This window comes from Hemitrygon akajei, chromosome 5 (assembly GCF_048418815.1).
Source record: "Hemitrygon akajei chromosome 5, sHemAka1.3, whole genome shotgun sequence".
NCBI lineage: Eukaryota > Metazoa > Chordata > Chondrichthyes > Myliobatiformes > Dasyatidae > Hemitrygon > Hemitrygon akajei.
Genome location: NC_133128.1, coordinates 69,043,299 through 69,070,951, shown reverse-complemented (window position 1 = coordinate 69,070,951; position 27,653 = coordinate 69,043,299). Strand labels below are relative to the sequence as shown.

The following is a 27,653-nucleotide window of genomic DNA, read 5'->3' as shown; positions in this document are numbered from 1 at the left end:
ACGACCAACAGACAACCCTGGCAACCGGAAGCCTTGGTGTTCAGACCTCAGATGACCCGATGCGCTGGCACTGTCAAAGCTGCATTGTGGTTGGTACTCCTTGAAATTCATGCCAAAGCATGCATGGTAAAAATATGGGCCCGGTGTTGTCTGGTTTGGAGCTATGGTCGTCAGTCTGCTATTGGCTCCACTTACAGGGTTTATTCAGACAGGGAAAGGAGGAGGAATGATGCACCTCTGCCTGGCTGAGTGTAGACTAATGGCCATTTTAACAAGCTCCCTGTAGTCTTTCACAGGTTTATTAGCAAGGGCTATGTGAACTTGATCAGGCATTTGTTGTATAAAGAGTTCTTTAAAGAGTTGCCCAATCAGAAACCCTGGATGAACCACAAGGTCTGAAATTTGCTGAGGGCCAAATCAGAGGCATTCTAGTCTGGAGACCAGGAAAGTTACAAGAGATGCAGGTATGATCTCTGGAAAGCCAACTTACAGACAAAATCAAGATTCAAGACTAAACTTGAATCAACGTGGGTGCTTGACAGGTGTGGCAGAATTTGAATGATATCACCTACAAAACTAAATCAACCGACATGGGAGACAGCAGGGCTTCGCTTCCAGATGACCTCAATGCTTTCTGTGCTCGCTTTGACCATCAGAACATTGTGGAACCTTTGCAAACCCCTACACCTCCTACGACTCTTTGATCTCAGTATCCAAAGCTAATGTGCGGACTGCCTTCATGGAAAGCATATCAACCGGATGGGGTACGTGGCCATGTACTAAAGACCTGTGCTGACCAACTGGTTGTTGTGTTCACTGACTTCTTCAACCTCTCACCTTGGCAGTGTATGGTACCCATAGCTTCAAGCAGGCTTCAATTGCCCAAGAAGAGTGTGGTAACCTGCTTTAATGATTATCACTCAGATGCACTTACATCCAGTAATAAAGAGTTTTGAGAGGCTGGTGATGAAACCTATCAGTTCCTGCCTAAGAGGTGGCTTGGATCCACTCCAATTTGCCTACTAGAGCAAAAGGTCCACAGCAGATGCCATCTCTTCGGCTCTTCACTCAACCCTGGAACATCTGAACAGCAAAGATGCATACATCAGAATGCCCTTTATCAACTGCAGCTCAGCATTCAATACCATCACCCCCTTAAAACTAATCAATAAACTCCAAGACCTTGGCCTCAATAACTCCTTGTGTAATTGGATCCTGGATTTCCTCACTTGTAATCCCCATTCAGTCCAGGTTGGCAACATCTCCCTCACGATCTCTATCAACACAGGTGCACCACAGGCCTGTGTGCTTAGGCCCCTGCTCTACTCTCTTTACACCTATGGCTAATGGGCTAAGCACAGCTCCAATGCCATATTCGGGTTTGCTGATGACACCACTGTTGAAGGCCAAATCAAAGCTGGTGATGAATCAGCATATAGGAGGGAGACTGAAAATTTGGCTGAGTGATGCCATTACAACAACCTCTCACTCAATGTCAGCAAGACCAAGGAACTTAATGTAGACTTCAGAAGGAAACCAGAGGTTCATGAGGCAGTCCTCATCGGAGGATCAGAGGTGGAGAGGGTTAGCAATTTTAAATTCCTGGGTGTTACCATTTCAGAGGATCTGTCCTGGACAAGGCAGTAAGTGCAATTGTGAAGAAAGCACAGCAGCGCCTGTATTTCCTTAGGAGTCTGCGGAGAATCGGCATGACATCTCAAACTTCTATGAATGGGTAGTGGAAGTGTATTGACTGGTATGAAAACACCAATGCCTTTGAACAGAAAATCCTACAAAGGGAAGTGGATTTGGCACAGTACATCACGGGTTAAGCCCTCCCAATTGTTGAGCATGAAACACTGTCATAGGAAAGCAGCATCCATCATCAGAGATCCTCACCAACCAGGCTATGAGCTTTTCTCACTGCTGCCATCAGGAAGAAGGTACAGGAGCCTCAGGAGTCACACCATCAAGTTCAAGAACAGTTACTACTCTTCAACCATCGGGGGATAACTACACTCACTCCCTATCCATTGAGGTGCTCCCGCAACCAATGATCTCACCTTAGGGACTCTGCATTTCATGCTCTTGTTATTTATTGCAGTTTATTTATATTTGCATTTGCAGTTTGTTGTCTCCTGCGCTCAGGTTGATCTTTCATTGATCCTGTTTAGTTACCATTCCATCAATTTTCTGAACATGCCCGCAGGAAATGAATCTCAGGACTGTATATTGTTACATATATGTACTTTGATAATAAAGTTTACTTTGAACTTTAAAATGGAACAAAGATGGTGATTACCCAGGAGAGATAGCATGTGGTTCATTTGTTCTGAAGGCTGGGTAAGGAGAGCAACTCAGCAGGCCAGACAGCATCTATGATAAAGAGCAACAGTCGACATTTCGGGCTGAGACCCTTCATCAGGATTGGTTAAAAAAAAGATGAGAAGATAGAGTAAGAAGGTGGGGGGAGGGTGGTGGTGTTGGAGAGCAAATGATCGCTCAGACTTTGGACTGTAGGTGAGTTACAGAGTAATAAATATGTTATACTGTAACTCACCTATTACAGTCCAAAAGTCTGTAATAGGTGAGTTTGCAGAGTGACATATTTATCACGCACTGGTGGGTCTTCTAGTAGTCTCACCACTCTTGCTGCAGTGTAACTACTTAGCGATGCAACATTTGGCCAGGCGGTAGGCTAGCGTGCTGCTTCCAAAACTCCGGCAGTCTCAAAGCGACTGCATTGGTCGACTTGTCCTTTTGTAACTCTGGAATCATCCGAGAGCATCAGGGTCACCAATAGAGTATTTTTTTTTTGTGAATAAAACTTGCCAGAATCGATTTCTTATCTGATCAACAAAAGCCGCAGCTTTTCCACTACAAACCAACCAGAAGCAGTCGCCGTACACCGACGTCATTACGTCAGATCCCGTCTCTTAGTGAACGGAAATGCTGAAATGGCGGGGTTTGCGAATTATGTGGAACAGCTTCTATTATGAACAGTACGTGTCATCTGTCACCCATTACATTACTCTACACTCCCCTCTCTCGAACTTGTTCCATCTGCTTATTTTTCCCTCTTTGTATGACATTCACATGTCACACGCTTCCAACTCCACACAGCTCACCTCCTCTGCCTGGCATTACCGGCTTGACATCTTCCTCCATCCTTAGTCCAATTGTCACTCTCCTCACCTCTCCATTCTCAGTCGCGGCCCGAAACGTCGACTCACCACTCCCTCCCACCAGTGTTGCTCAATCCGTTGTCCCCCAACCCTCCCAAGCGGACTGTATCTTGCACGGCTTTTACGCCCTTTTCTAAGAGCCTTGCTTTCTCGCTGTAATATGAAGTATCTTGTCTACCACTGCTGATCTAGTCATCCAAAAATGACCTTAACGAGGTCCTCAATCACGGCAACATGACATGACGCGGTCTAGCTTGCTACGATGACTGGAACCCGAATGTCCATGTTGTTCAGTACGGCAGGGTTCGGATCGGGTGGTCCGTGTGCGGTTTCTGTTAAAGTGTATTTTATAAAAAGAAGTGGCAGGACCGGCGGACAATTAGTCACTGCGTCGCTGGAAATGGCCAAAATGTAAGGGAGCGACAACAGCCCACCAGCTCCTCGCGCCACCCAATGCGCAGGCGCGCTTGTCCTCGCGCCTTTCCGGTATTGACGCGAGTCTGACGCAGGCACACTCTGCGTTCGTCGTCTCGGGAAGCTGAGTGAGTGCGTCTGTTGTCTGGGTCGTGTGGAGCTGCTCGTTATGAAAGCCATCTGCGTGCTGAAGGGGAGCGGTGAAGTCACCGGGACCGTTAACTTAGAGCAAGCTGTAAGTATCGCTGCAATCGAGCGACGTGGAATTGCGGAGCTCCAAGAATGCTGTTTTAACGCGGCCATTGCTTTGATATTGTTGCCGGCTCTGGAGCTACTCGCAAGCCAGACAACGGGGGCAGCTTTCGAGAACGTCTCATGTTCCGCTTTCTGCATCTCCGATGGGTAGGGCGCACCCCTTGGGCTTCAGTGTTGGCCTGGCTGAGCCTTGCGCCGGTGGTGTTGCGCCACTCAGGAACGATCGTCTTCTAGCGTCTTCTGTTTTTTTTTAACTTAAGAGTTATCAACAGCAGCTTTTGACAGAAGCAGACGACGAACTAATTGGGGGGAAAACACAGAATCAAGGAATACGAAATTGGCTCAGCGGCATTCAGCAAAGAGCGATGGGTCCACGTCGGAAATACTCGTTCAAGCAGTCGAAAGTCGAGGTCATTGCCATATGCATAAGCACATACTCCAGTGCAATGAAAAACTTGTCTTGCCGCAGTTCTCAGGCACATGGTATTATGTCAGTAGCATTTACAAGAGGAAAGCTAAATATACGCAAGAACACATAGAGCAAAAAGTCAAATTTTAATGCAAAATGTCAGAGTTCCTTAAACGTAGTGCGGGTTAGTTCAAGAACCAGTGGTTGAACTTGAACCTGGTGATGTGGGAGTTAAGACTTCCGTACCTTCTCCATGTTGGTAGCTGCAAGAAGATAACATGACCCAGGTGGTAGGGGTTTTTTTTGGATGTTGCCTTTCAAAATCACTCAGCACTTTTGGACTGTGTTCTTTTGGACATGTGCCAATTTGATAGTTAAGTTGCCAGCATTTGAAATCCCAAATTATAACTTGCTCATTCACGATCTAGGGAGCCTTTTTATGTAGATTGACTAACTGAAAAATAGTAATACATGATCTTGCATGTGCTTAAAATGTAAGGTATACACTTTACTAGCGTGTGTTTGCAGCAGAGACAGATTAAATTGAAGAACCAAGGGGGGTGTCAGTTTTGGCCTGGTGATGTGCTGGGTGTGGGGTGGGGTTGGTGTCCATTACATGCTGCAGCTTTAGATATTCCTACACCATGCAACCAAGCAGGATACTTTCAACGGTATATCTGTAGACGTTTGGTGATCCATGGCAAGCCAAACTTAAAATAAAGATGCTGGTGTAATCTAACTGGTATTTTTTGTGGCTGAAAGAGTGTTTTAGTGAAGTTCCTTTGAGCTTCTATGTGGTTCTTTGTGATAGCTCTTGATCTAAAAGTAAGTGATGTACAATTTGTAGATGATTCCAAACTTGGCTGTGGGAATTACAGTGATGAATGACTTAGAATGCTAAAACTGATGTCTGTTCAATTGTGCAGAAACATCATAATTGAAGCGACTAGTGACATAATGCATTTGAGTGGTCTGAACCTAGAAATGTATACAGTATCATTTAATCCACAGCTTGTGTTTTGTATTGGTTGCAGTATTGCAATAAATTCAGATATTTTCTATAAAGGGTCCAGAGAAAATTCAATTGGACTAGAGAGCTAGCTATGAGGAATAAATTTGAACTTCCAGAGACTTGTCCTTAATATTTACTCCATTTTCCTTGGAGGGATACAACTTAAAAGTAAATTGCATAGGATTAGAGAGATGAGAGGGAAAGAAAAAGAAAAGAGGGATCTGGATTGTTGGTCAAAAGATAGAATGGATAAAAATTGATATTATTTCCAAATAGTTCTTGGATTAGTACTTTGAACACACCCAAGAGGTGCTGACTGAGTGCTGGAAGGTGAGATTCTTTATTAATTTCATGGACAGAATGAGCCAAGTAGTATGCTCTGTTGTACATTTTCAGTGGTTCTCCATTTAAAGTTACAATTTAGTTTTTACCTTTGCTCATTAGATGTTTTGACTTTTTTGCTTAGTCATGCTGTGTAAATCATCATGAGTACCGGTATTAAATATCTACATACAGAAAGGAACATAATTGGCAGCCTTTTGTTAAAATTTCTCTATGCAGGAGTGTGAACCAATTAAGCTTGATTAATTTGGTTTTCAATACCATTTCAGAGTATATCAGGTTTTTGCTTAATAATGGAAGCAATGATTATTTCAGTATCACTGTGTTTGGACTATGTTACTTTGTGTATGTGCCAATTTGATAATTGAGTTGCCGGCATTTGAATTCGCAGATTGTAGCCTGCTCAATAACAAACTAGGAAGTCATTTTTTTCTTTGCAGATTAACTAACAGAAAAATAATACATTTTAAGCACACATAAGATCATGTGTAAGTTTACATTAATAGTTTGCATTTGCAGCAGAAGCCAATTGAATTGAAGATCAAGGGAGGTGTCAGCTTTGGGTTTGGTTCTGTGTTTAAATCTCTCAAGAAGAACTGGAGCATCAGAACTGAACAGTAACAATCTAGATTGTTTGGGTAGGATATCAGAGGCTGCATTTCTCTGCCCCATTAACTGGTTACAGTGATTCTATTATGCCTACATTTTGCACTGTGACCAACAATCACCTTTCAGCCAAAATCTTACTCGCTGTTTAAGTTTGGACTATTCAAAAATTTGTTGCTGTGCTTGCTCATTTACAGTAGAGACTAGACTTTAAAGGTGTTTAAAACTTCCGTCAGTGTTCCAGTTGGAAAGAGCCTTGTAAATGGAACTTTCAAATACAGTGGATTCCAGTTAATTGGGACACATTGGGACCAGTACATTTTTGCCCAATTATCTGAAATTTCATGGAAATAGTTTAAAAAGGTATGAAAATGACAAACTTCTGTTTAACCGAGTAACAAATTAATATTTAAATGAAATACAGAAGGAATTGGAACATTACCAATACTGCTGCAGTAATATAAAACTATTAGTTTCTAATACTTACCGATGGAGGAATTTAGCCATGTCGCATTCTTTTGACTGTAAATGGGCTGCTTTCATACAATGCTGTTGACAGTTGTATCCTCAATCTTATTCAGTGTAACATTCAAGATGATTGTCAATACTTTCAAGTTCTTCGTAGTTTCTAACTTGCTGAAGCAGTATAACAGTTTCATTTTCTCCCCAGCTGTTTGCCATCTCCATGCCTGATTGCTTGAAACTGCATGAGTAAAACATTGTCTTACTGAATTGCCTTGCTGCTTATTTCTCCAACTAGCAGTGACAAATATCACGTTTTTTTTTTAACACAAACACATATAACTAACATTATTTTAAAAACTGTTTGCTTGATGCATGGTGTTTTCTTAACAGCCACTTCCTGAGGCTGGTTAGAAACTGGCAACATTCTCCTATCCATTTAAGTGGCATAGTGTCCTGAATTAATGATGGGAATCCTGTCCATTATCTCTATCAGGTTTTTGTTCTTTAAAGTCTGTCCCAAATAAGTGTCTGCCCAGATGAACTGGTGGCTCAATAACCAGAATCCACTGTATTTAAGTTTTGATTTTATAAAGAGACCTGAGATCCAGTATTCTGGGGCAAATTAGTCCTGAAGCCTGTTTTGATGCACTTCCTGGCATCTTTGTATCCAGCACCATAGTAGTACAGAGGTTAGTGTAACACTATTAACAGCTTGGGCCATTTCACAGTTTGGAGTTCAATTCTTGTGCTGTTTGTACATCTCATGAAATGCATGGGTTTTCCCAGGGTGCTCAGGTCTCCTCCCACAGTCCAAAAACATACCAGGTAGGTAAATTGTACTGTGATTAGGGTTACTTGGGTTTGTCAAGAGTTGCTGGGGCAATGTAGTTTGATGAGATGGAACGGCTTATTCCGTATTGTATTGCTGAATAAATTTTTAAAAAGTTGTTGGGTGGGGTGGATTTCAACAAGTTTTTAATTAAAGCTATTGACTCCAACTGCACTGTTCATCTTGTAAGGTTCCTAATTCTGTGCTGGTTTTGTTTCAGTGCATAGTGGTTTATAAAGTACTGCAATTTTTTTTGGTGGGGGGAATGAGAAAGTGATTTGGAAACGACAAGCATGTTGGTTGTTGGTCGGTATTTTGTATGCATTAGCGATTTTTTGGAATCTTAGCTACTTGGTAGGTCAGCATGAAACCAATGAAAATGCAACTTCTGCAATTGCACTACAGATACAATGCTGTTCTTGTGTCCAAGTATGATTTTGTTTGTGAGCCATGCTGCCGCTTAATATCTCAAATGAGTTGAGCCTGCATCACAGCTTAAAACCCGGCATGATCAAAATACTGTGTAAATATAATGGCCACATTGCTTGAATAATTTACTCACAATCAGTATTGAGAAAATGCAGACTGAAATGCAAGGTGGGCATGCTTGGGAGTTTACAATAAACTGCTGCAACATTTTAAGTTTTAAGAAGAAAATTCTGGGCTTGTATATCTGTTACTAAAAACATGCTGGCAATTAGAAACTTATTTGTTTGAAATGTATTTTAATGTTCTGCTATCCACTTTAGAAATAGTTGTTTAATTATGGCTTATTATCTAAACTGTATTATAACATTTTAAAATTGACAGGTCAGGAAGGAACGAATCTGGAGAATCTGTCCTTGTAAACATCAGTTAGTGGTAAGACCAGATGTTAGTGAAATTAATTCCTTAGATGAGGAAGCTTTAGGATTAGAAATAAAAGATGCTAAGAAAGATATAAGAATAATTAAAATTGTGTTAACTACCTTTCTCCTCACACTGCCTCCAATTATTTTGTGTTACAAATAGTGGATTTGGGCTAATTGGACCAGTACATTTTGGCCCAATTTGCAGCTGCCTTAATTAGCCAGTTTCATGGAAATTGTTAAAGTATATTTTTTAAAAATACCATCTAACTTTGTACCATTTAATACAAATTGTGCATTTAAATGAAATACAGAACAAATTGGAACACTGCTATAGTATTATAAAACTTGGTTCCTAATAATTACTGATAGAGGAATTCATCCAGTGTATGATGCCATATTCTTCTGGCTGTGAATGACAAAATCAGCACAAACTTCTAGTGCAGATAATGGACTACCTTCATGCAATGTTTTCAATGAATGAATCCTCCAAAATTTTTTCAGTTCCTAATGTGAAGTACTGTAGTGTAATAGTTTCATTTTCACATGGCTATTTCTAGCATTTCTGATCCTGAATGCTTAAAACTGCAATGAGCAAAATAGTCTTGCTTTTTGCCAATTATCAGTGACAAAAATCTCTGCTTTTGAACACAAAACACACACCACTGATGCTATTTTAAAAACTTTTAAGCACAATGTGTTGTGTAATGACCACACCAATGCACGTGATGCACTAGTAAGAAAAAGTTTAGCAACAGTCTCCTCTCCCAACCAATTAAGCACATAGTTTCCCAAATGAAGGAAATCCCTGCTATTTTCTCGATTAGGTTTTGTTCTTCAAGAGTTGTCCCAAATGAGCAGCTACCCTGATTATCCTATGGCCTAATTAACTGAACTATATTTAAAGGTGCATGATTGAAACTGAACAATTCATCTATTTAATATGTAAGTCAAATGTCCAGTTCAATGCACAATGTCACATCTGTCACTGGATAATGCGTAGAGTGCCACAGTACAGTTCATTCACCAGCACCATTGTGGAGTGTTGGTGTTAAATCCTACTTCAGATCAGACCTGGTGCAGAAACTGGGATATTTGGGCATTCTCAACATGTAGACTTGAAGGCAAAAGGGTGCTATTGAGTAAGATGGAACATTGGAAAAATAGTGTGCCAGTGAAGAAAGGAATTAATGTTTAAGTGGATGACGAGGCAGCAATTTTTTCTTTTTAGAATTTATGTTGTGCTCAGTGGAACTTGATACATCCCAGCAAGTGGGACTATTTCGTGATGCTTCTGACTTGTCGATGGAAAGTTTTGAGATGATAGGAGACAAGCCATGGACTGCAGGATATAGTCTCTGACATGATCTTATGTAGATGCAGTGCTCATGCGACTGGTCCAGTTGACTTGGTACTTGCTGTTGACTCTGGGATGTTGATAGTGGTAAATATAGCAATGATAATGTTTGAATGTCAATGGAAATGGTTGGAGTCTGTCTTGTTAGAAATTGTCACTTATGAATGTTACTTGCCAGTTAGAAGCCCAGGCTTAACTGTTTAGGTTGTACTGTTTTCATTCAAGAGAATATTGTGTTAACATCCCCACTCCTGCCCCAATACAAGAAGGGTTATTGAAACTGCCCTGATGAAGTCTTCGTGATGGCCTGGGGCTAAGATGATAGATCTCTAGAAACTATAGCCATCCTTGTTGTAAAATGACTCCAACTACTGGAATTGTTCTGTTTTGGTGCCTATTGATTTCAATTCATCAGAGCTCTTTGATTTGATACTTTTTCTTAATGCTGCCAAAGATGGTTGTTTTCAGTTGTGTTTGGACTGAATCTGGAGCAGAGTGACCAAGGACACTGAATAGATTATTGAAAAGTAAATGCCATTTAATAGCACTGTTTGATGCTTTCCATCATTTATCTGTCTTTCCCAACCTTTTTTTAAGCTCCATGCGCATCCCCCCCCCCCCCACCACCACACACACACTGGTTTATTTGTCTTAAACCTAGCTTACACGATACTTGTGCACTGTACAGCAACTTCAATGTCAATGTGATTCTTAAGCTTGATGGTTTTAGCAGGCGTTGAAATATCTCGTTCATGTTGTGATAGCAAAAGCCTCAAGTCTCCATGGGTAACTATCCAAGTGGTTTCTGTTTTTTTGAGTATGCGGTTTCATGGAATAGAAGCTTCTTTCAACAAGGTAGGAGGATGGAAATGCAATGAAAAGCAGTTTTGCTCTTCTCCAGAGACCAGGAAACTTTGTATGACTGTGTAGCCACATACTACAAGTTGACATTTTTAAAAAGCATTTTTGCTTCTTCTCATTCTGAACACTGATAATTTCTTCTTGTAAGCACTTCCTGTTCTTCCACCTTGCAGTGAAATGGGATAATTACCCAGTCCAGAACTTAGATTGTTCAAATCCTTGAATGAATTCTGAAAACCCTCCTTCAGTGACAGCAGGTGTAAGCAGTACTTGTGTAAATTACCGTCTGTGAAAGAGAGTGCCATATTTTCCAAGCATGGAAGATTCAACATTCTTCTCCCAATGTTTTGCTTGTATATTTCCATTTTTCCGATAAGAGTGGACATCACATTTTTTACCTGGATTAAACTGAAGTTCTCACCGTGCAGTTTCATACTTAGAATGATAATTTTGTCATACAGATCGGCTAGGTATGCCACATCTCCGTGTTCACAAGCTCTTGTCAACTTTGAGCAAATATTCAACCAGTGTCAAAAAGATCAAAGGAATGTTTTAAGCAGCAGCCTTTTGGCATCCAGTGCACTTCAGTGTGAAGAAGCAAGCTTTCAAACTCTTCATCATTGCTTTGGCATAACTAGCAAAATATTTTGTTATTTAATGGATGAGCTTTAATTTTGTTGATGGTAGATACTACAAGAGTCATGCTTGAAAAAAGTTGCAGGCTGAGGTTTATGGCTGTGAGATGTTAATGATGAATTACACAATGGATTGCAAACAGACTTGGAATTTCTTTTTTCATAAATGCCACTAAACAAGCATGGCACCCTGTCACATGGTGCTCCGTCTGTTGCACAAGAAATTGTGTTCCTAATCAGAATACTTTTATCCTCAATGTACATTTTGAGATCCTCATAGATTGATTCTCCATTGGTATTTGTTTTTAGCTTTTTATTAAAAGAGAATCTCTTCATAAACTTTTCCAATTTTGATAAACCATACATATGCCATTACCAATGCCTTGTCTCACACAGTTGACTCATCCAGTTTATCCCAAATTGTTTCTTGTAACTCTATGCATAGTTGATACTCAATGTCTTCAGTCATTTTGTCAATACAATGAGCTACAGAATTATTACTCGGGAATTGATTTTAAAATACTGGTATCCGTTTTGAGAGCAGAGGTGAGCACTTCTGATACAGCAGGCATTATTTATAAATCTTTGACCAGTTGTATGATTTTCCTTACTTTGTGATCATTTTGAAAATGTTATAAGAAGCAATGAGACCACTCAAGATTTTTTTTGCTTTCCTGGCAAATAACTCAAGTATGCAACGCTTTTCAAATGCTGCTTTCATCTTCTGGAACCGGGTTAAACAATAAGTAGCCTTTTCAGGGTGTCTTTTTACAGAAGTGTTCCTGCAATTTTAATGGTTTCGTGGCTTCAATGGACACTAGGGTATTACAAATAGGACGTGGGTGTTGCTGATCTGACAGGAACGGAATGAACCATGCTCCAGGTATTTAACATTGTATTGACGCACTCTCTATAGTTTCTGTTTCTTAGCAGGATTAAAATTCAAGGTTTCAATGCCTTCAGACTCCTAGAGATTGTGCCACACTTCTTTATCCATCATTAATGGGGCTAAATTAAAATAACAAAATTAACCCAAACTGGGAATGCCTATTGGATGTTGATGATGGCAACAGTTGACACAGATGGAACGATGGTAGTGGCATGCAAAGGAATGGCAAGGCAAAGATGAAGGTGATCACAACAGTGAAAATTAAATTGACAAGGATTCAGATTGGAATCTGAATGTTAGTGAGGATCAAGCTACAAGTTACCTTTATACTATTCCAGTTAGTGCAATTGACCAATCACGAAAGATCTCAATCCCCAAAGATGGTTCTTGACCACACGTGAAGCTGAGGTCACTTTGAACACCTCAAGGAATCCTCAGGGTTGGCAGGTTCACCGGTTCTATTTCACCACTTTATGGCCACCACTGTATCATTGCAGAACTTTTTTCCTGTAGATTTGTAGAGGAAGTTGAGAGGATGCACTTGACTGATCAACTGTTAAATTGCATGAACTTGTTCCTTGCCACATCTCAAGAGGAACTGTTAATTTATGTGTCCCCAATAATGTCTGTTTGGTTGGTAAAGTTGGATGAGATTGCAGAGTTTCAGACGTTGTGACAAGTGCTTACTGCCTGCAGAGCTATGGTTCTTCCTATGTTTGTTTTTTGGAGGTGCCTACTCTTACTAAAGATAGGTCAGTTCTCGTGCCCCAAGTTAGGGTGCTGCTTGCCACCTCCCCAAAAAACTCTTGAATGCTCCCTATCTCCCCATAAGCTCCTGTTGGGAATCACTGATTTATCTAATCAAGAGTATAAGGTTAACCAGTGTGGATTTCTCTGGCTGTTTGTTAACAGGATATTTTTGGACAATTGTGCACATTTTTGGATAGATGGATGTGCTGTAACCATATTGTAACAGCTGGCTTAGAAGTGGCTAATTATGAAGTACATTTCTTCAATATTACAAGTAACATGTTTTCTGGCCTATGATCTTTTATCTAGTTCTCTTATGAATTGATAGAAGACTGGCATCCATGATGGGGGAAGTTACTCTGGGAACATTGTGGTGGCTCTGTTTTGAAAGTGAACTCAATTTGTATAAAATTTTCCAATCTGTACCTATGCATTATTTTAAATTTGCCAATGATGTAGACTCTTGCTCTGTATGTTTTTTCCCCCTAAATTTGAATGTTAAATTAAGGAAAAAACTTGGTCAATAATAACCCAAAATCACCAAGCTGTTGTGGGGGGGGGGGGGGGGAAGCTCATCTACCACTAACCAGACAGGTGTACTCAGAATCATACCTTGCCTAAATGCTCGATTCCATTACAGACCCCACATACTTTTTTTTTGTCCCATCTGCTGGACAGACATACATACCAAGAGGTTGTAATACAGAAATAGAAAAGCTGAAGCACATTTAATAGAGACTTGTAGTCACCTAGCATTTGGTCAAACATAGTCATGGAAATTTCCCCACCAACTGCTCTCTATCCTCTGAATAAGTATTCTGCATTGAATAACATTTGGAAGTAGAGCACGGAATAATTCTGGTGAGGTGGCTGTGGTTCTAATATAACCTGTGGCAATACCGTTATGTGAAGTGGGAAAGGAATTAGATCTGGAAGCTCAGAATTATCTTCCACAAGAATTTGCTGACTATCAGTAGCAGAAATGTACTTCCTAACAATCTGCCCAGCAGATCTTTTGGAGATGTTCAGAGGGAAGTTGAGATTATTGAATAAAAGATGAGAATGACTATCCAGAAGCTTGTACTTGAATTTTGACCAAGTGTAACCTAAACTATGAGAGGGTTGATTTCCTTGGTCCAATGCATCCTCTAAGCTGAACAGGGGAAAAAATGTATTCATCAGCATACAGGAATTAGACCATAAGATATAGGAGCAAAATTAGGCTATTTGGCTTAATTCAGTCTGCTCAGCCATTTCATCATGGCTGATCCAATTTTCCCCTCAGCCCCAATCTCCTGCCTGCTTCCCATATACCTTCATGCCCTGATCAATCAAGAATCAATCAACCTGTGCCTTAAATATAAGCAAGCTTTATTTGTATGTCACTTTTTCAAACACAAGGCAGTTCAAAGTACTCTATATAGAACAATTTTTAAAAATCAAAGATCAAATATCAGTCATGTATAAAAGAACAAAATCACACAAAATGAATATGATAAATGGAAGTTGGTGCAGATGGTTGTAATTAAAAGCTACAGCAAAAAGAAAAAAGTCAAATCAAGACTTGGAGCTTAAAGTTGGGGTGGACTTCAGATCCTCTGGGAGATTATTCCAGATATGTGGAACTTAGTATTGAGAGCTCAGGAAGGTTCAAGAGATCAGAGATGGATTTTGGCTGTAGAATATTCAGTGCTTTATAAACCAGTAGTAATATTTTAAAATCAATTCTCTGATGGACAGGAAGGCAGTTTAGCGATCTGAGAAATGGAGTGATGTGTTCTACTTTCTTGGCCTTTGTGAGGACTCTAGCAGCCATGTTCTCAATGAGTTGTAGCTGTCTGAAGGATCTTTTTATGGAGACCTGTGAAAACGCCATTACAGTAGTCAAGCCAACTCAAAATAAATGCATGGATGACTTTTTCTAGATCTTACTGAGATATACAGTAGCATGCAAAAGTTTGGGCACCCCTGGTCAAAATTTTTGTTACTGTGAATAGCTAAGCGAGTAAAAGAACACCTGATTTTCAAAAGGCATAAAAATAAAGATGACCCATTTCTTTAATAGTTTAAGCAAGGTTACTTGTTAAGCAAGGTTAATCTTTTACAGTTTCAAAATAACAAAAAAGGAAAGGGCCCAAAGTAAAAGTTTGGGCACCTGAATGGTCAGTACTTAGTAACGCCCCCTTTGGCAAGTATCACAGCTTGTAAATGCTTTCTGTAGCCAGCTAAGAGTCTTTCAATTCTTGTTTGGTGGATTTTCGCCCATTCTTCCTTGCAAAAGACTTCTAGTTCTGTGAGATTCTTGGGCTGTCTTGCATGCACTGCTCTTTTGAGGTCTATCCACATATTTTGGATGATGTTTAGGTTGGGGGACTGTGAGGGCCATGACAAAACCTTCAGCTTGCGCTGCTTGAGGTAGTCCATTGTGGATTTTGAGGTGTGTTTAGGATCGTTACCCTGCTGTAGAAGCCATCCTCTTTTTCATCTTCAGCTTTTTTACAGACGGTGTGATACTTGCTTCCAGAATTTGCTGGTATATAATTGAATTCATTCTTCCCTCTACCAGTGAAATGTTCCACGTGCCACTGGCTGCAACACAAGCCCAAAGCATGATTGATCCACCCCCCTCCCCGTGCTTAACAGTTGGAGAGGTGTTCTTTTCAAGAAATTCTGCACCCTTTTTCCTCCAAACATATCTTTGCTCATTGCGGCCAAAAAGTTCTATTTTAACTTCATCAGTCTACAGGACTTGTTTCCAAAATGCATCAGGCTTGTTTAGATGTTCCTTTGCAAACTTCTCTCGCTGAATTTTGTGGTGAGGACATAGGAAAGGTTTTCTTCTGATGACTCTTCCACGAAAGTCATACTTGTGCAGGTGTCACTGCACAGTAGAACAGTGCACCACCACTCCGGAGTCTGCTAAATCTTCCTGAAGGTCTTTTGCAATCAAATGGGGGTTTTGATTTGCCTTTCTAGCAATCCTACGAGCAGTTCTCTTGGAAAGTTTTCTTGGTCTTCCAGACCTCAACTTGACCTCCACCGTTCCTGTTAACTGCCATTTCTTAATTACATTACGAACTGAGGAAACAGCTACCTGAAAACGCTTTGCTATCTTCTTATAGCCTTCTGCTCTGTGGGCATCATTTATTTTAATTTTCAGAGTGCTAGGCAGCTGCTGAAAGGAGCCCATGGCTGCTGATTGTTGGGACAAGGTTTGATGAGTCAGGGCGTTTATAAAGTTTTGAAATTTGCATCACCTGGCCTTTCCTAATGATGACTGTGAACAAGCCATAGCCCTAACAAGCTAATTAAGGTCTGAGACCTTGGTAAAAGTTATCTGAGAGCTCAAATCTCTTGGGGTGCCAAACTTTTGCATGGTGCTCCTTTCCTTTTTTTTTTACTCTAAAATTGTATGAAACAAAAATGATACACTAATCTTGCTTAAAATGTTGAAAAGAATGTTTCATCTTTAACTTTGACTTTTGGATATCAGTTCATCTTCTACTCACTTAACTATTCACAGTAACAGAAATTTTGACGGGGTGCCCAAACTTTTGCATACCACTGTAAGCTCTTTTAACACTATAGTTTTAAGATGGTGGTAGGCTGACTTTGTAATTGTTTTAATGTGCCAGTTAAAATTTAAGTCAGAGACCCTCACAACACCAAGGTTTCTGGCTTGGTTTGTGGTCCATAAACGACAGGCATTCTAAGTGAGCACTGACTTTTAACCATTTTTTGGCACCAAAAATAAAGAGAAAACTGAAATAATTGTTTAACGAGGAAATTCTGGCTCATGTGATCAGTAATTCAATAGTGATTATATGGACCATAGTCATTTGATGACACTATTACATAAATCTTAGTGCTATCTACGTAATTAAGGTAAGATGTTTTGTTGCTTATGATTTGAGTCAGAGGGAGCATGTAAATGTTAAACAGAGTCCCTTGAGGGACTCCACATGTTCGGTCAGATATGCAGCTACCAATTGATACAAAATAGTTTCTGTCCTGTAAATATGATTTAAATTAGTTTAGGATTGTACTGGAAAGTGCCACCCAGACTTGGCTTCTACATAATGACTTGGTCTCCACGGCTGCATGTGGCAAAGAATTCACAGATTACCCCTCTGTGGCCAAATAAATTCCTCCTCATCTCTGTTCTAAAAGGTTGCCTCTCTATTCTGAGGCTATGTCCTCTAGATTCTCCCACTATAGGAAACATCCTCTCCACAGCCACTCTATCAAGGCCTTTCACCATTTGATAGATTTCAATCAGGTCACCCCTTATTCTTATAAATTCTAGTGAATACAGGCCCAGAGCCATCTGATGCTCTTCACATGAGAAGCCATTTAATCCTGGAATCATTTTCGTGAACCTCCTTTGAACCCTGTCCAGTTCCAGCTCATCCTAAGATAAGGGGCCTAAAACTACTAACAACACTGCAAGTGAGGCTTCACCAGTGCTTTATACAGTTTCAACATTACGTCCTTGCTTTTATATTCCAGTCCTCTTGAAAATGAATGCTAACATTGCATTTGCCTTCCTCACCACACTCAACCTGCAAATTAACCTTTGAGAATCCTAGACAAGGACGCCCAAGTCCCCTTGCATCTAGATTTTGTGTATTTTCTCTCTATTTAGAAAATAGTCAACCCTTCCATTTCTTCTAAAAAAAAGTACATAACCATACACTTCCTGGCTCTGTATTTCTATGCCCATTCTCCTTATCTCTCCAAGCCCTTCTGTAGACTCCACTTCCTCAAAACTACCTGCCCCTCCACCTATCTTCATATTGTTTGCAAACTTTGCCACAAAGCTATCAATTCCATCATCCAAATTATTGACATATAAGGTAAAAAGAATCAGTCCCAACACAGACCCCTGTGGAACACCACTCATCACTAGCAGCCAACCAGAAAAGGCTCCCTTCATTCCCACTCTTTGACCCCTGCCAGTCAGCCACTGCTTTATGCATGCTAGAATGGTTCCTGTAGTACCATGGGCTCGAAGCTTGTCAAGCAGCCTCATGTGGCACCTTGTTAAAGGCCTGAAAACCCAAGTACACAACATCAACCGTTTTTTTTTTCCTTTTGTCGATCCTGCTTGATAGTACTTTAAAGAATCCCAGCCGATTCATCAGGCAAGATTTTTCCTTGAGGAAACTATGCTGACTATAGCCTATTTTATCATGTGCCTCAGGTAACCGGAGACCTCATCTTTAATAATCAACTGCAACATCTTCCCAACCACTGAGGTCAGACTAACTGGCCTACGGTTTCCTTTCTTCTACATCTGTCCCTTTCTTGAAGACATTTGCAATTTTCCAGTCTTCCCGAATCATTCCAGAATCTAGTGATTCTTGAAAGATTATTATTAATACCAACATAATCTCTTCTGCCTCCTCTTTCAGAACTCTGGGGTGTACACCATCTGGCCCAGGTGACTGATCTACCTTCAGACTTTAAATTTCCCAAGAACCTTCTCTCTAGTAATGGTAACCTCACACACTTCATGCTCCCCGACACCTGGAACTTCCAACATACTGCTTCCATAGTGAAGAATAGTTGGAATCTAAAATGTCATCAAGAGTCCAGCTATTTCTTTTGATAAGCACCTGTTTTCTTGCATTGCAGTTGTGTAAATTGTTTGCTTTTGTTTGATGCCCATTTGCTTTTGTAATTCAATATGGACCATTGTGTTGTATATAATGGAGAACCAAGTCTTGCCTTGGCAACTATCTGCCAAATTTTAAAAATAATAGACCACAATTGAGCCTATAACAGACACAGCCAAAAATTTGGGTTAGTGTTGCCAAAAATGCTGGTTAAGTACCTACTCTTGACCTAAATACACTTGCCATTTAATCAACTGCTAATGTTAAATTTTGCAACAGAACTGTAATCCAACTCTGAAAAATGTTGCTATTTCTTACATGGTAGGAAACTTCACATGAAACTAAAGTTTGGCCTTTGACCAGATTTTTTATTTCCACAAAATTAGGAGAATGGTTTAATACTTGGATATTTAGAAATGTACTTTAGAGACCATCAAGAAAGATCTTTAGGCAAACCTGATTTCAAAGTATTAAGGGCTGACTAAACCAACATTCAGTGGACTTTAGCAGCATGAGGTTTTGCAAGTAAACAATTTGGCTAGTATTTATTTATTGCCTCTTGTGTTCCAAGGATAGAATATTTTCAACAGTCTTTTAATATTATTAGGTAATACACCTGCCACCCACAAAAATAAATATTTATTTTGTTTGGGAACAGGAGGATACTCATGTGAACGTCGTGCTGTAATTTCAAAACATAGACTAAATTATGTAGTAACCCAAAACAATTGAACACTAGTATTAGATTCTTCCAGAATGTTGTTAAACTTGTGGAATCTGTCATGTTTGATTATAATCTGTTACCATAGTGCATAAACAGTACTAGGTTTATGTAGCAGAAATTGGATGTAATAACATGAATAATTATCGACCTAAACAACATTCCAGTCAGATAAATAAGGTGGTTTAAAACCTGTTTTACAACCAAATCTTCAAGGCAGTTTAAATTGCTTTAATTTTGCAAATGATTTTCACCTAGTCAGAAAAGGACTGCTGGTTTAACTTTTGCAGAATTGGCCAGTTTCACGTGCAACGTGTAAAACAGTTCTGGTGAGTGTGCCATTAAGTAAATATTTTGATTAGGAGGTTTAAACAGGTGGCACCTGTGCTTCTTATTTTTCTATTTTGCTGTGAAAATGAAGTTCTCATTTAGGTCTTGTCAAAATGTTTAGTTTTAATCGTTTAGTGGTAATGAAGCCACTACTAGGATTCCTTTTCTTCTAGATGTCTTGCAAATGGAAATGAGGCCTTCAAACTCTGAAGCAGTCACCGTATGTTAAAATGTGCTGTATTAATCAGAGTTTGTGGTTGACTTTGCTTATTAAATCTTGAAGTTCTGTTTGAAAGCTGTTTGCATTCTAATTGCTGCTACTGGTTAATATTGAATTACAAAAGAAGTAATTGTGTGTGCTTTTTGTGTGGAATTTGCCTCCAGGAAGATGGATCTGTGACTGTGAGAGGAAGCATCACTGGACTGACTCCTGGAAAACATGGATTTCACGTTCATGCTTATGGGGACAATACAAATGGTATGGACAGAATTTTGAATAATTGTAAATAATGCCAATCAGAATCTCAGAACCAGGTTTAATGTTGCTGGCATGTGTTGTGAAATTTGTTTTGCAGCAACCATGCATTGCAATATATAATCAAACTTTAAGTTTCATTGAAGAATGTGCGATGAGGTAGCAAGAAAAGGAGGGGCATGTATGTGATGGGGGCCCTTAATGAAGGATGCATCCTTTTTGAGGCATCATCTTTTTAAAGTCCTGGCTGCCAGGAAGACTAGTGCCCGTGATTGAGCTAGAGGGTTTACAACTTTCTGCAGTTTTTCCTGATCCTGTGCAGTTGCCCCTCCATCTCGGGTGATGCAACCAGTTACAAGCTGTGATACATGGTACATCTGTTGGAATTTGCGAGGAACTTTGGTAACATACCAATATTTCTCAAACTTATAATGAAATGTAACTGATGTGCTTTCTTTGTAATTGCTTCAACATGTTGGGGTTCAGAATAGGTTCTTAGACATGTTGACACCCAGGAACTTGAAACTGCTCATCCTTTCCACTTCTGATTCCTTTGTAGTGACTGGTGTGTGTAATCCCTTGACTTCCTCATCCTGAAGTGCACAATCAACTTCTTGGTCTTACTGATAAATGCAACACACTCAACCAGCTGATCTACCTCTTGTCACTATCTGAAATTCTGCCAGTTGTGTTGTGGGCAAATTTACAGGTGGTGCTTGTGAGATACCTAGCCAGACAATCTTGAATGTAGAAAATACAGCAGTGGACTAAGCATTTATGCTCAAGGTGCATTCCAGTGTTCTAGAGAATCACCTCAATTGATGAAGCACAAAAAATTGCAGTGTCTTTTCTCTCTTTTTGAGGCCAGAAGGCACCAAGTAAAACTTAAGGCCCTAGTATGGTACATCCAGACAAAAATTGGTCTCATCAGTCAAAAGTTCAAAACCAGAATTGTTCCTTTACTGGAGTTTGCCATGAAAATACTGGGAACTGTCTCCAGCATTGTTGGATAGGGTTGGATATTTTGAAATCATGTGGAAATTAACTAATTCTTTTGTAAATATTACATAAGGTTAATTGGGGAAAATTAACATCACCACAAATTGGTGTGAAAGAGGGAGGAAAGTAAAGCTATTACTCTAATTCATTGGGCTATGAGTATACAGTTCAAATGTGTCAAGCAGCTGTAATTCCATTATCTGGGCATTTGGGGAGGGGAGGAATTTCAAAATTCAGTTGTCAAATTTCAGAATAGTATTACAGCACTGCTGCAAAAAGTTATCAATATGTAGGTCAAGGATTTCTTTATACTCTATTTTTAATCAGGGATGGTAGTGACACACCTATTACCATATGCTCTTTGCACAGAAGCCCTAGTACAAAGATCGAAGGGAGGGTCCAAGGTGATGGGGAAACAAATCTGTGTTTTTCTTTTACTTGGTTTTTTTCACAGACATGGTACATGCACCTTGCATCCTCTTCTCATCATCATTAGCTGCAGAATGAAAGACTAAAGCCAAATTCTAGAATCTGTTGTTGCTTTTTTGAAAATAGCTGGTCCTTAATTCCATTTGTATTAAATAACTGTATATGTTAATGAACCAAAGAATTAGATTTACATTAAATTGGAGATTGAAATTGGTTTTCATTAACTACCGACAGTGCATATTTAGAATATTGGTGACTAAGCCACACTTGCCATGGTGAGAAAATATCAATAGGATAAATGAACATTTATCTTTAAACTTGGAAATGGTTATTTTGATGTTCTGCTGACCTGCAGAAGAATTCTGTGTTTTAAAGTTAGTCACAGCTTTCCCTAGCATCAAAACACTGCCAGGGGGTGGGGGTGGGATTGTTTCTGTCACCCAGTCTCTTACAGCAGTCCTCGAGCTTGAATTTATTAGCTACCTTTATCTTTGCCTTTTTGGCTTTCTCAGATCTCTACCCTTTTGTCCCACTATTTGATTCCAAGTCCAAATGTACATGTGTTTTGCCACTTTTTTTAAACTAGCTTAACTGAAAGATTAGTGATAACTTAAGTATTTATTGTATGCCTTGTGTAGATATACTAACTTTTTGATGATACATTCATTATGCTGTATTTATACACATGATAGGTTGTATCAGCGCAGGACCACACTATAATCCTTTTAATAAAAAGCATGGTGGACCAGATGACGTAGAAAGGTGAGCCTCTCAATGCACTTTATATGGAACATCCTTTTTTAGAGGTGAAGGATGTATTTTTAAGTGTTGGGTCTAGCTAAGTTAGAGTATTGTTAACATTTCATGTGGGCCTATTTATTGCCTTTGCTCAAAATAACTTTATTCATTTTAATTACCGTAGATTCCGGACTACAGAGCGCACCTGATTAAAAGCCGCTGGCTCTAATTTTAGAAATAAAATCAATTTTTTACTTGTAAAGGCCGCACCGGATTTTCGGCCGCAGGTATCCCACGTTGTAATATGAGATATTTACACAGAAAGATATTACACGTGAGGATTTTTTAACCTTTAATTAAATCCATATGGTAACAAAAACAAATACATATTGCAAATGCTTTTTTTCGAACCGTGCCCGTAACGCGGCTACTTTTAAATATACGTTGCGTATACTTCTTTACTGAACAACATTCCAATATCTCCTAACGACTGGTAAAAAATATATATACTGCAGCCTACCAGGAAAAGTTATTGATCGCCTTTAACTTAAAAGCAGCGTTTTCGCTCCGCCGCTTCCCCCCGCCGTCCCGTTTATCGCAAACCGGTATCCCACAAGACGCGGCGAAACCGGGTGTGACGTCATAGCATCCCGCGATGTAGTACAGAAAACAAATATAGTTAAAACTCTTCTAACTTTAACTAGAAAATGAATTACTAAGCGAAAATATTATAAACTAAATAACTGCCATAAAGGCAGCACAATGCTTTTCTTCGAGTGTTTTCCATGTTGATGAGGGTGAGTACAAATGACTGATTTACAATAATTTAATTGTGAAAGTGCGCTTGATTTATCGTACAATTTCATTGGACCTCTGTGAACTACTCATCAATTTTATTGGTCTACTGTTACGAGGCAAAATGTTTTCGGCGGCATGAAAAAAAATAATACATTAGCCGCTCTGTATTAAAGGCCGCAGAGTTCAAAGCTGTTCAAAATGTGGGAAAAAAGTAGCGGCTTAAAATCCGGAATCTACGGTAATTACTACTTTGACAATTTGAGTGTTTTCATTTTGTATTATTGCAGATTGCAATACTGTTCCTTTTGTTCCTATGAGGAACTAGCATGTGCATCAAAATTTGTATAATACTTAAGTATTTACAGATAAGTAAAAATTACACTCCACAAGTGGAAGACCACCAATTCCAGTATCCAGCCACTTCCCCCATGACATTGTATAGCTTGGTGATATGGTGACAAATTATCAACAGTTGTTGAACCTAGGCAATCACATACAATGCTCCAATAGCAAGCAGAGGCTTGCTGGTATAGTAAACGACCCAAAACTTAACTCCCTATAGCCCAATCCCATTTAAATAAGCAAGGTGAGATTCAATCTAGAAAAAGGAGGGCAGCAGGGAATTGCAAATGCCACCACATGACCACTAGATTCTTTACTAGCCGAACAATATTCTGACTTGAAATAGTACCCCTACTATTGATGTATTAAAATCTAAGAACCACTGCCTTGTGGGCAGCCTCAGGAGGGACGAAGATTACGGGAGTAAACTCGGGCTGCAAATCTGGAGTAGAGCCTCTAAGGTGGTTGGATGTCATTGAACATTCTTCCGGCAGCTAGTGCCAAACATATTGAAATGTAGAAACAGAAAAACTACAGCACAATACAGAACCTTTGGCCCACAATGCTATGCTGAACATGTACTTTAGAAATTACCTTGGGATACCCATTGCCCTCTATTTTTCTAAGCTGTATGTACCTATCCAGGAGTATTTTAAAAAGACCCTATCGTATCCACCTCCACCACCATCACCAGCAGCCCATTCCACACACTCAACACTCTCTGCATTTTTAAAACTAACTTACCCCTGACATCCCCTCTGTACCTACTTCCAAAAACCTTAAAACTGTACCCTCTCGTAATAGCCATTTCAGCCCTGGGGAAAAAGCCTCTGACTATCCACACGACCAACGATTGCTTCATAAGCTTTCCTTTGAATGACACTGGTGAGGCCGAGGGGGATCTTGATGGCTGGGCATCTCAGGATTTCCATACCTTCCACCCAGGCATGTGGTGATGATCATCACCCATATCCTTTGAGACAGACAGATGCCCACCAACCAACCAACCAAGATCCAAGATGGTGACCAGAGCTATTTAAGAAGATAGCTCTTAAATTGTATATAAGAATTAAGTCCTATTTCCCAGCAACACTCAGAATGAAAGCCATTAAGACAAAAGCAGTATGTATAGATTTGTCATTGGATCTTGTTTAAGACTGCCTGGCTAGGAAATCTATTATTGTTGGTTTTAAATATGAAATTGATTCACATTTGATCGTTGCCTGTACAGGACATTTTGAGTTCTTTGATCTTTGCCTTGTCACATTTTCTGCAATTTTTTCAAATGTAATTTCCACTGAATTCAAAGCTATCAGTGTTAGTGTTTGTCCTCTAGATTGTTTATTGTGCTGCACTAATAAGTGATTATTAAGTTATTTTAAAGGCTGATTCACTAAACGTTTCTAGAGTATCTTCTGGGTTTGAATGTTAAGAATTGGATAACAGTATGTTTTCTATATATAGTATATATTCCTTAAAAGCATGAAGGTAATTATGTGAAATGGCTTGTATTAAATTGCAACTTACTACCAACATGAAGTGCTGCTTGGCTGCTAAAAATACCTTTTCACATGTTTTAGTTTTAAAACAAAGTTCATTCAATAATTATGTAATTCATTATAGACATGTTGGTGATCTTGGCAATGTGGTGGCTAATGACAGTGGTGAGGCCAAATTTGAACTAAAGGATAAAATGCTCAGTCTATCAGGAGAAAGGTCCATTATCGGACGTACACTTGTGGTAAGTATTCAGACTTGTGGAATAATTGTTGTAATTAATAAATAGCCGTGATTTAAGCATGCAAACAAACCACAAATGCCTTGCTGATGAATTATAATAGCTGATTGATAATAGCTGCTTTTTTTTTTTTGCAACATTTGTGAATCTAAATCTTTTAAAATCTTCCTGTTGTACTTCATGAAGTATAGACTGGAAAGAAAATGCAGCTGTGACTTAGTAACAAATGAATTTCCAAACTTATTAAAGTGTGAAGTGAGACTGACATCATTCTGACTATTTGCATGCCATGTTGAACAATTGGATTGATAACTTTTCTTGAAACTTACATTAACAAATTGAGCTTGGAAGTTGCATAGTTTATAATCTGCCCTTTCAAATTGAATAAAAAGATGGTCACAAACATAATGTCGATTAAATGTAATTATAATGTTTGAGTTGGCATGTTTTGTGCAGTATTTCAGACTTCATTGGCTGCAAAACACCTTGGGATTTTGAGGAGCTACATAAGCACACTTGTTATTACTTTACCTCTTGTAAGAATATAAATTGCCTTTCCATGTCATGCTGTTATTTTTGTGCTTTTTTTTTTAAGATTCATGAGAAAGAAGATGACTTGGGCAAAGGAGGAGATGAAGAAAGCACCCGAACAGGAAATGCTGGAGGACGCTTGGCCTGTGGTGTGATTGGAATTGCCAAAGATTGAAATTTGATATCTCTTGGATAGGGGTGGTAAATAGTGCATAATTTTTCTTTAGATAGCAAACTAAACCTATCATTAGCTAGTAGTTGAATGTACAACAATTTTGAACTTCAAATTATACTCTATAAAACTTAACTATGCCAGTTGATCCAAATTAGTGAGGCTGTGCTTTCAATACTTTAGAGGTACAGTGGATAAATCCTAACTAGAGGATCTCCAGCTTTCTGTTGGATATTGATTGTTGACACTTTTTTTTGTTTGAAGAATACAAGATGTACCTGACTACATAGAAGCACTGAAAAATACATTGTCAAATAAATCGAAGTGTCTTTGGCTTTAAGTTATTGGGATGTACAGAGACCTGACCTTGTGTAGAAGTACTGCAGACAATAAACAGCTTTCTCATTACACTATGCAGTTGAAAGGCAAAAAGACTAATCTTTAACACTTCCAATTTGGATGCTTAAATTATTTAACACGTGTTTTTTGACTAACTTTTCCATCCAGCTATCGATGACTGGCCTTTGGACTGCAGAGGAATGTGTACAGTGATCCCAGATGACTAGTTCCAGTCTATTATTTCAACACCTCTGCACATGTAAAGGTTGTTTTCCTAAACAATCTGTACATTTAGGTTGTTTAGGAAAGGAGCCTTTTGTCTCCATTGCCTGCCATAAACATTACCACTCTCCACAACCTTTGCTTGAGTTTGAACTGGAGACATAAATTATTGTTGACTGAACTAAAAAATCTACTCCCCGATTAAAATTATGTCATTGAAGTTTGTATCTGCTTATGTTTTTTCCCCCTGGCTAAATGCTGAAACCATCTTTACCCATTACTTAAAAGTACTCTTGGTCCATCTCATTTTCTTTCAAATTCTTGTGAAGTTCAAGTTTCTAAATGACTTGCTCCTTCTCCAATTCCATATTTTGCCAAATCAGGCTCGTCAAAGACATCATAGTGTTTAGTTCTTGAATCCTGAAGGTTTAGAATGTGAATGGTGGCAGGAAAATATTTAGGTACAGCAATAGCACATCTACATGTGGTTTGGATAATCCTGATATTTATTCAGAGAGGGTTTCTCTGGCCCCTTATGCAATAGCGTAATATAAATATTTAATTTGTGTGGTGGTGTGGGAGAGTTTTTAAAATGGGGGGAAGGGAATTTCTTCACTCTTTACCTTGGAGGTCCAGGTCCAGTTCTATGAACAAGTGTCACAACTGGGGTCTTGGTTGCATTGGGTGTCCATGACTTTTTCTGGGCCTGGTACTCCCCTTTGTTCTCCACAGAACATTGCAGAGCTGCTTTCCTGGCTGTTGGGTCCCACTGTAGATCTTATCCACCCAGTCCACTGGAGCTGACTTTGCATGCAAGGACAGGCACGTCTGTATCTCCAGGGTCTGAGGCTGCTGACTACCCTCATCCCTCATGTAGTTTAACCCATCTGTTGAAGTGGTGTACTGGCATGTGGCTGCTGTCACATGCAAACAGCTACTTGGAGCCACAGGTGAGAGCTATATATGCAATGGGGACCAAAGGTGAGTAAGCTGCCCAGGAATAGACATAACAAGCCCCTTCACCAGAAGTGCTACCCCACTCATGACAACTAATTAAACACCAAGTACAAACGCAGACCTTGAAAGTAATCAACTGTCTTTGTTTTGGGTCAAATAATTCTTCATGAGAACTGGAGAAGTGAGAAGAAATGAATGAGTGTTTTATTAGGAAGGAATAGGTGGAGCGAATAGAGGGAAATAGTTACTTTAAAACCCAGTATTTGATACAAAGTGAGAAAGAGTTCAGAGTCTGAACAAAATTCAAGTACTGGTAATGGAAGCCTAGGCTGAATGGAGGTATACTGCAAGGAGGAGCAACCTGATTAGGATTAAACATTATACAGT

General features: G+C 39.4%; 1 protein-coding gene across 1 annotated transcript; it reads left to right on the top strand.

Moving 5' to 3' along the window:
• The first annotated feature begins 3,666 nt into the window (after positions 1-3,666).
• sod1 (superoxide dismutase 1, soluble) lies at positions 3,667-26,161 on the top strand. Its single transcript, XM_073045678.1, has 5 exons — positions 3,667-3,834; positions 19,911-20,004; positions 22,122-22,191; positions 24,931-25,048; positions 25,641-26,161. Exons 1-5 carry the CDS (start codon positions 3,769-3,771, stop codon positions 25,749-25,751), a joined length of 459 nt encoding a protein of 152 aa, XP_072901779.1. The 5' UTR covers positions 3,667-3,768; the 3' UTR covers positions 25,752-26,161.
• Positions 26,162-27,653: the final 1,492 nt, after the last annotated feature.

Bases quoted from the DNA above. Each gene is read 5' to 3' on its own strand.
- sod1 (XM_073045678.1), top strand. From the start codon at position 3,769: ATGAAAGCCATCTGCGTGCTGAAGGGGAGCGGTGAAGTCACCGGGACC. The intron at 3,835-19,910 runs GTAAGTATCGCT...ATTTGCCTCCAG, and splicing joins CCGTTAACTTAGAGCAAGCT to GAAGATGGATCTGTGACTGT. The intron at 22,192-24,930 runs GTGAGCCTCTCA...AATTCATTATAG, and splicing joins GGACCAGATGACGTAGAAAG to ACATGTTGGTGATCTTGGCA.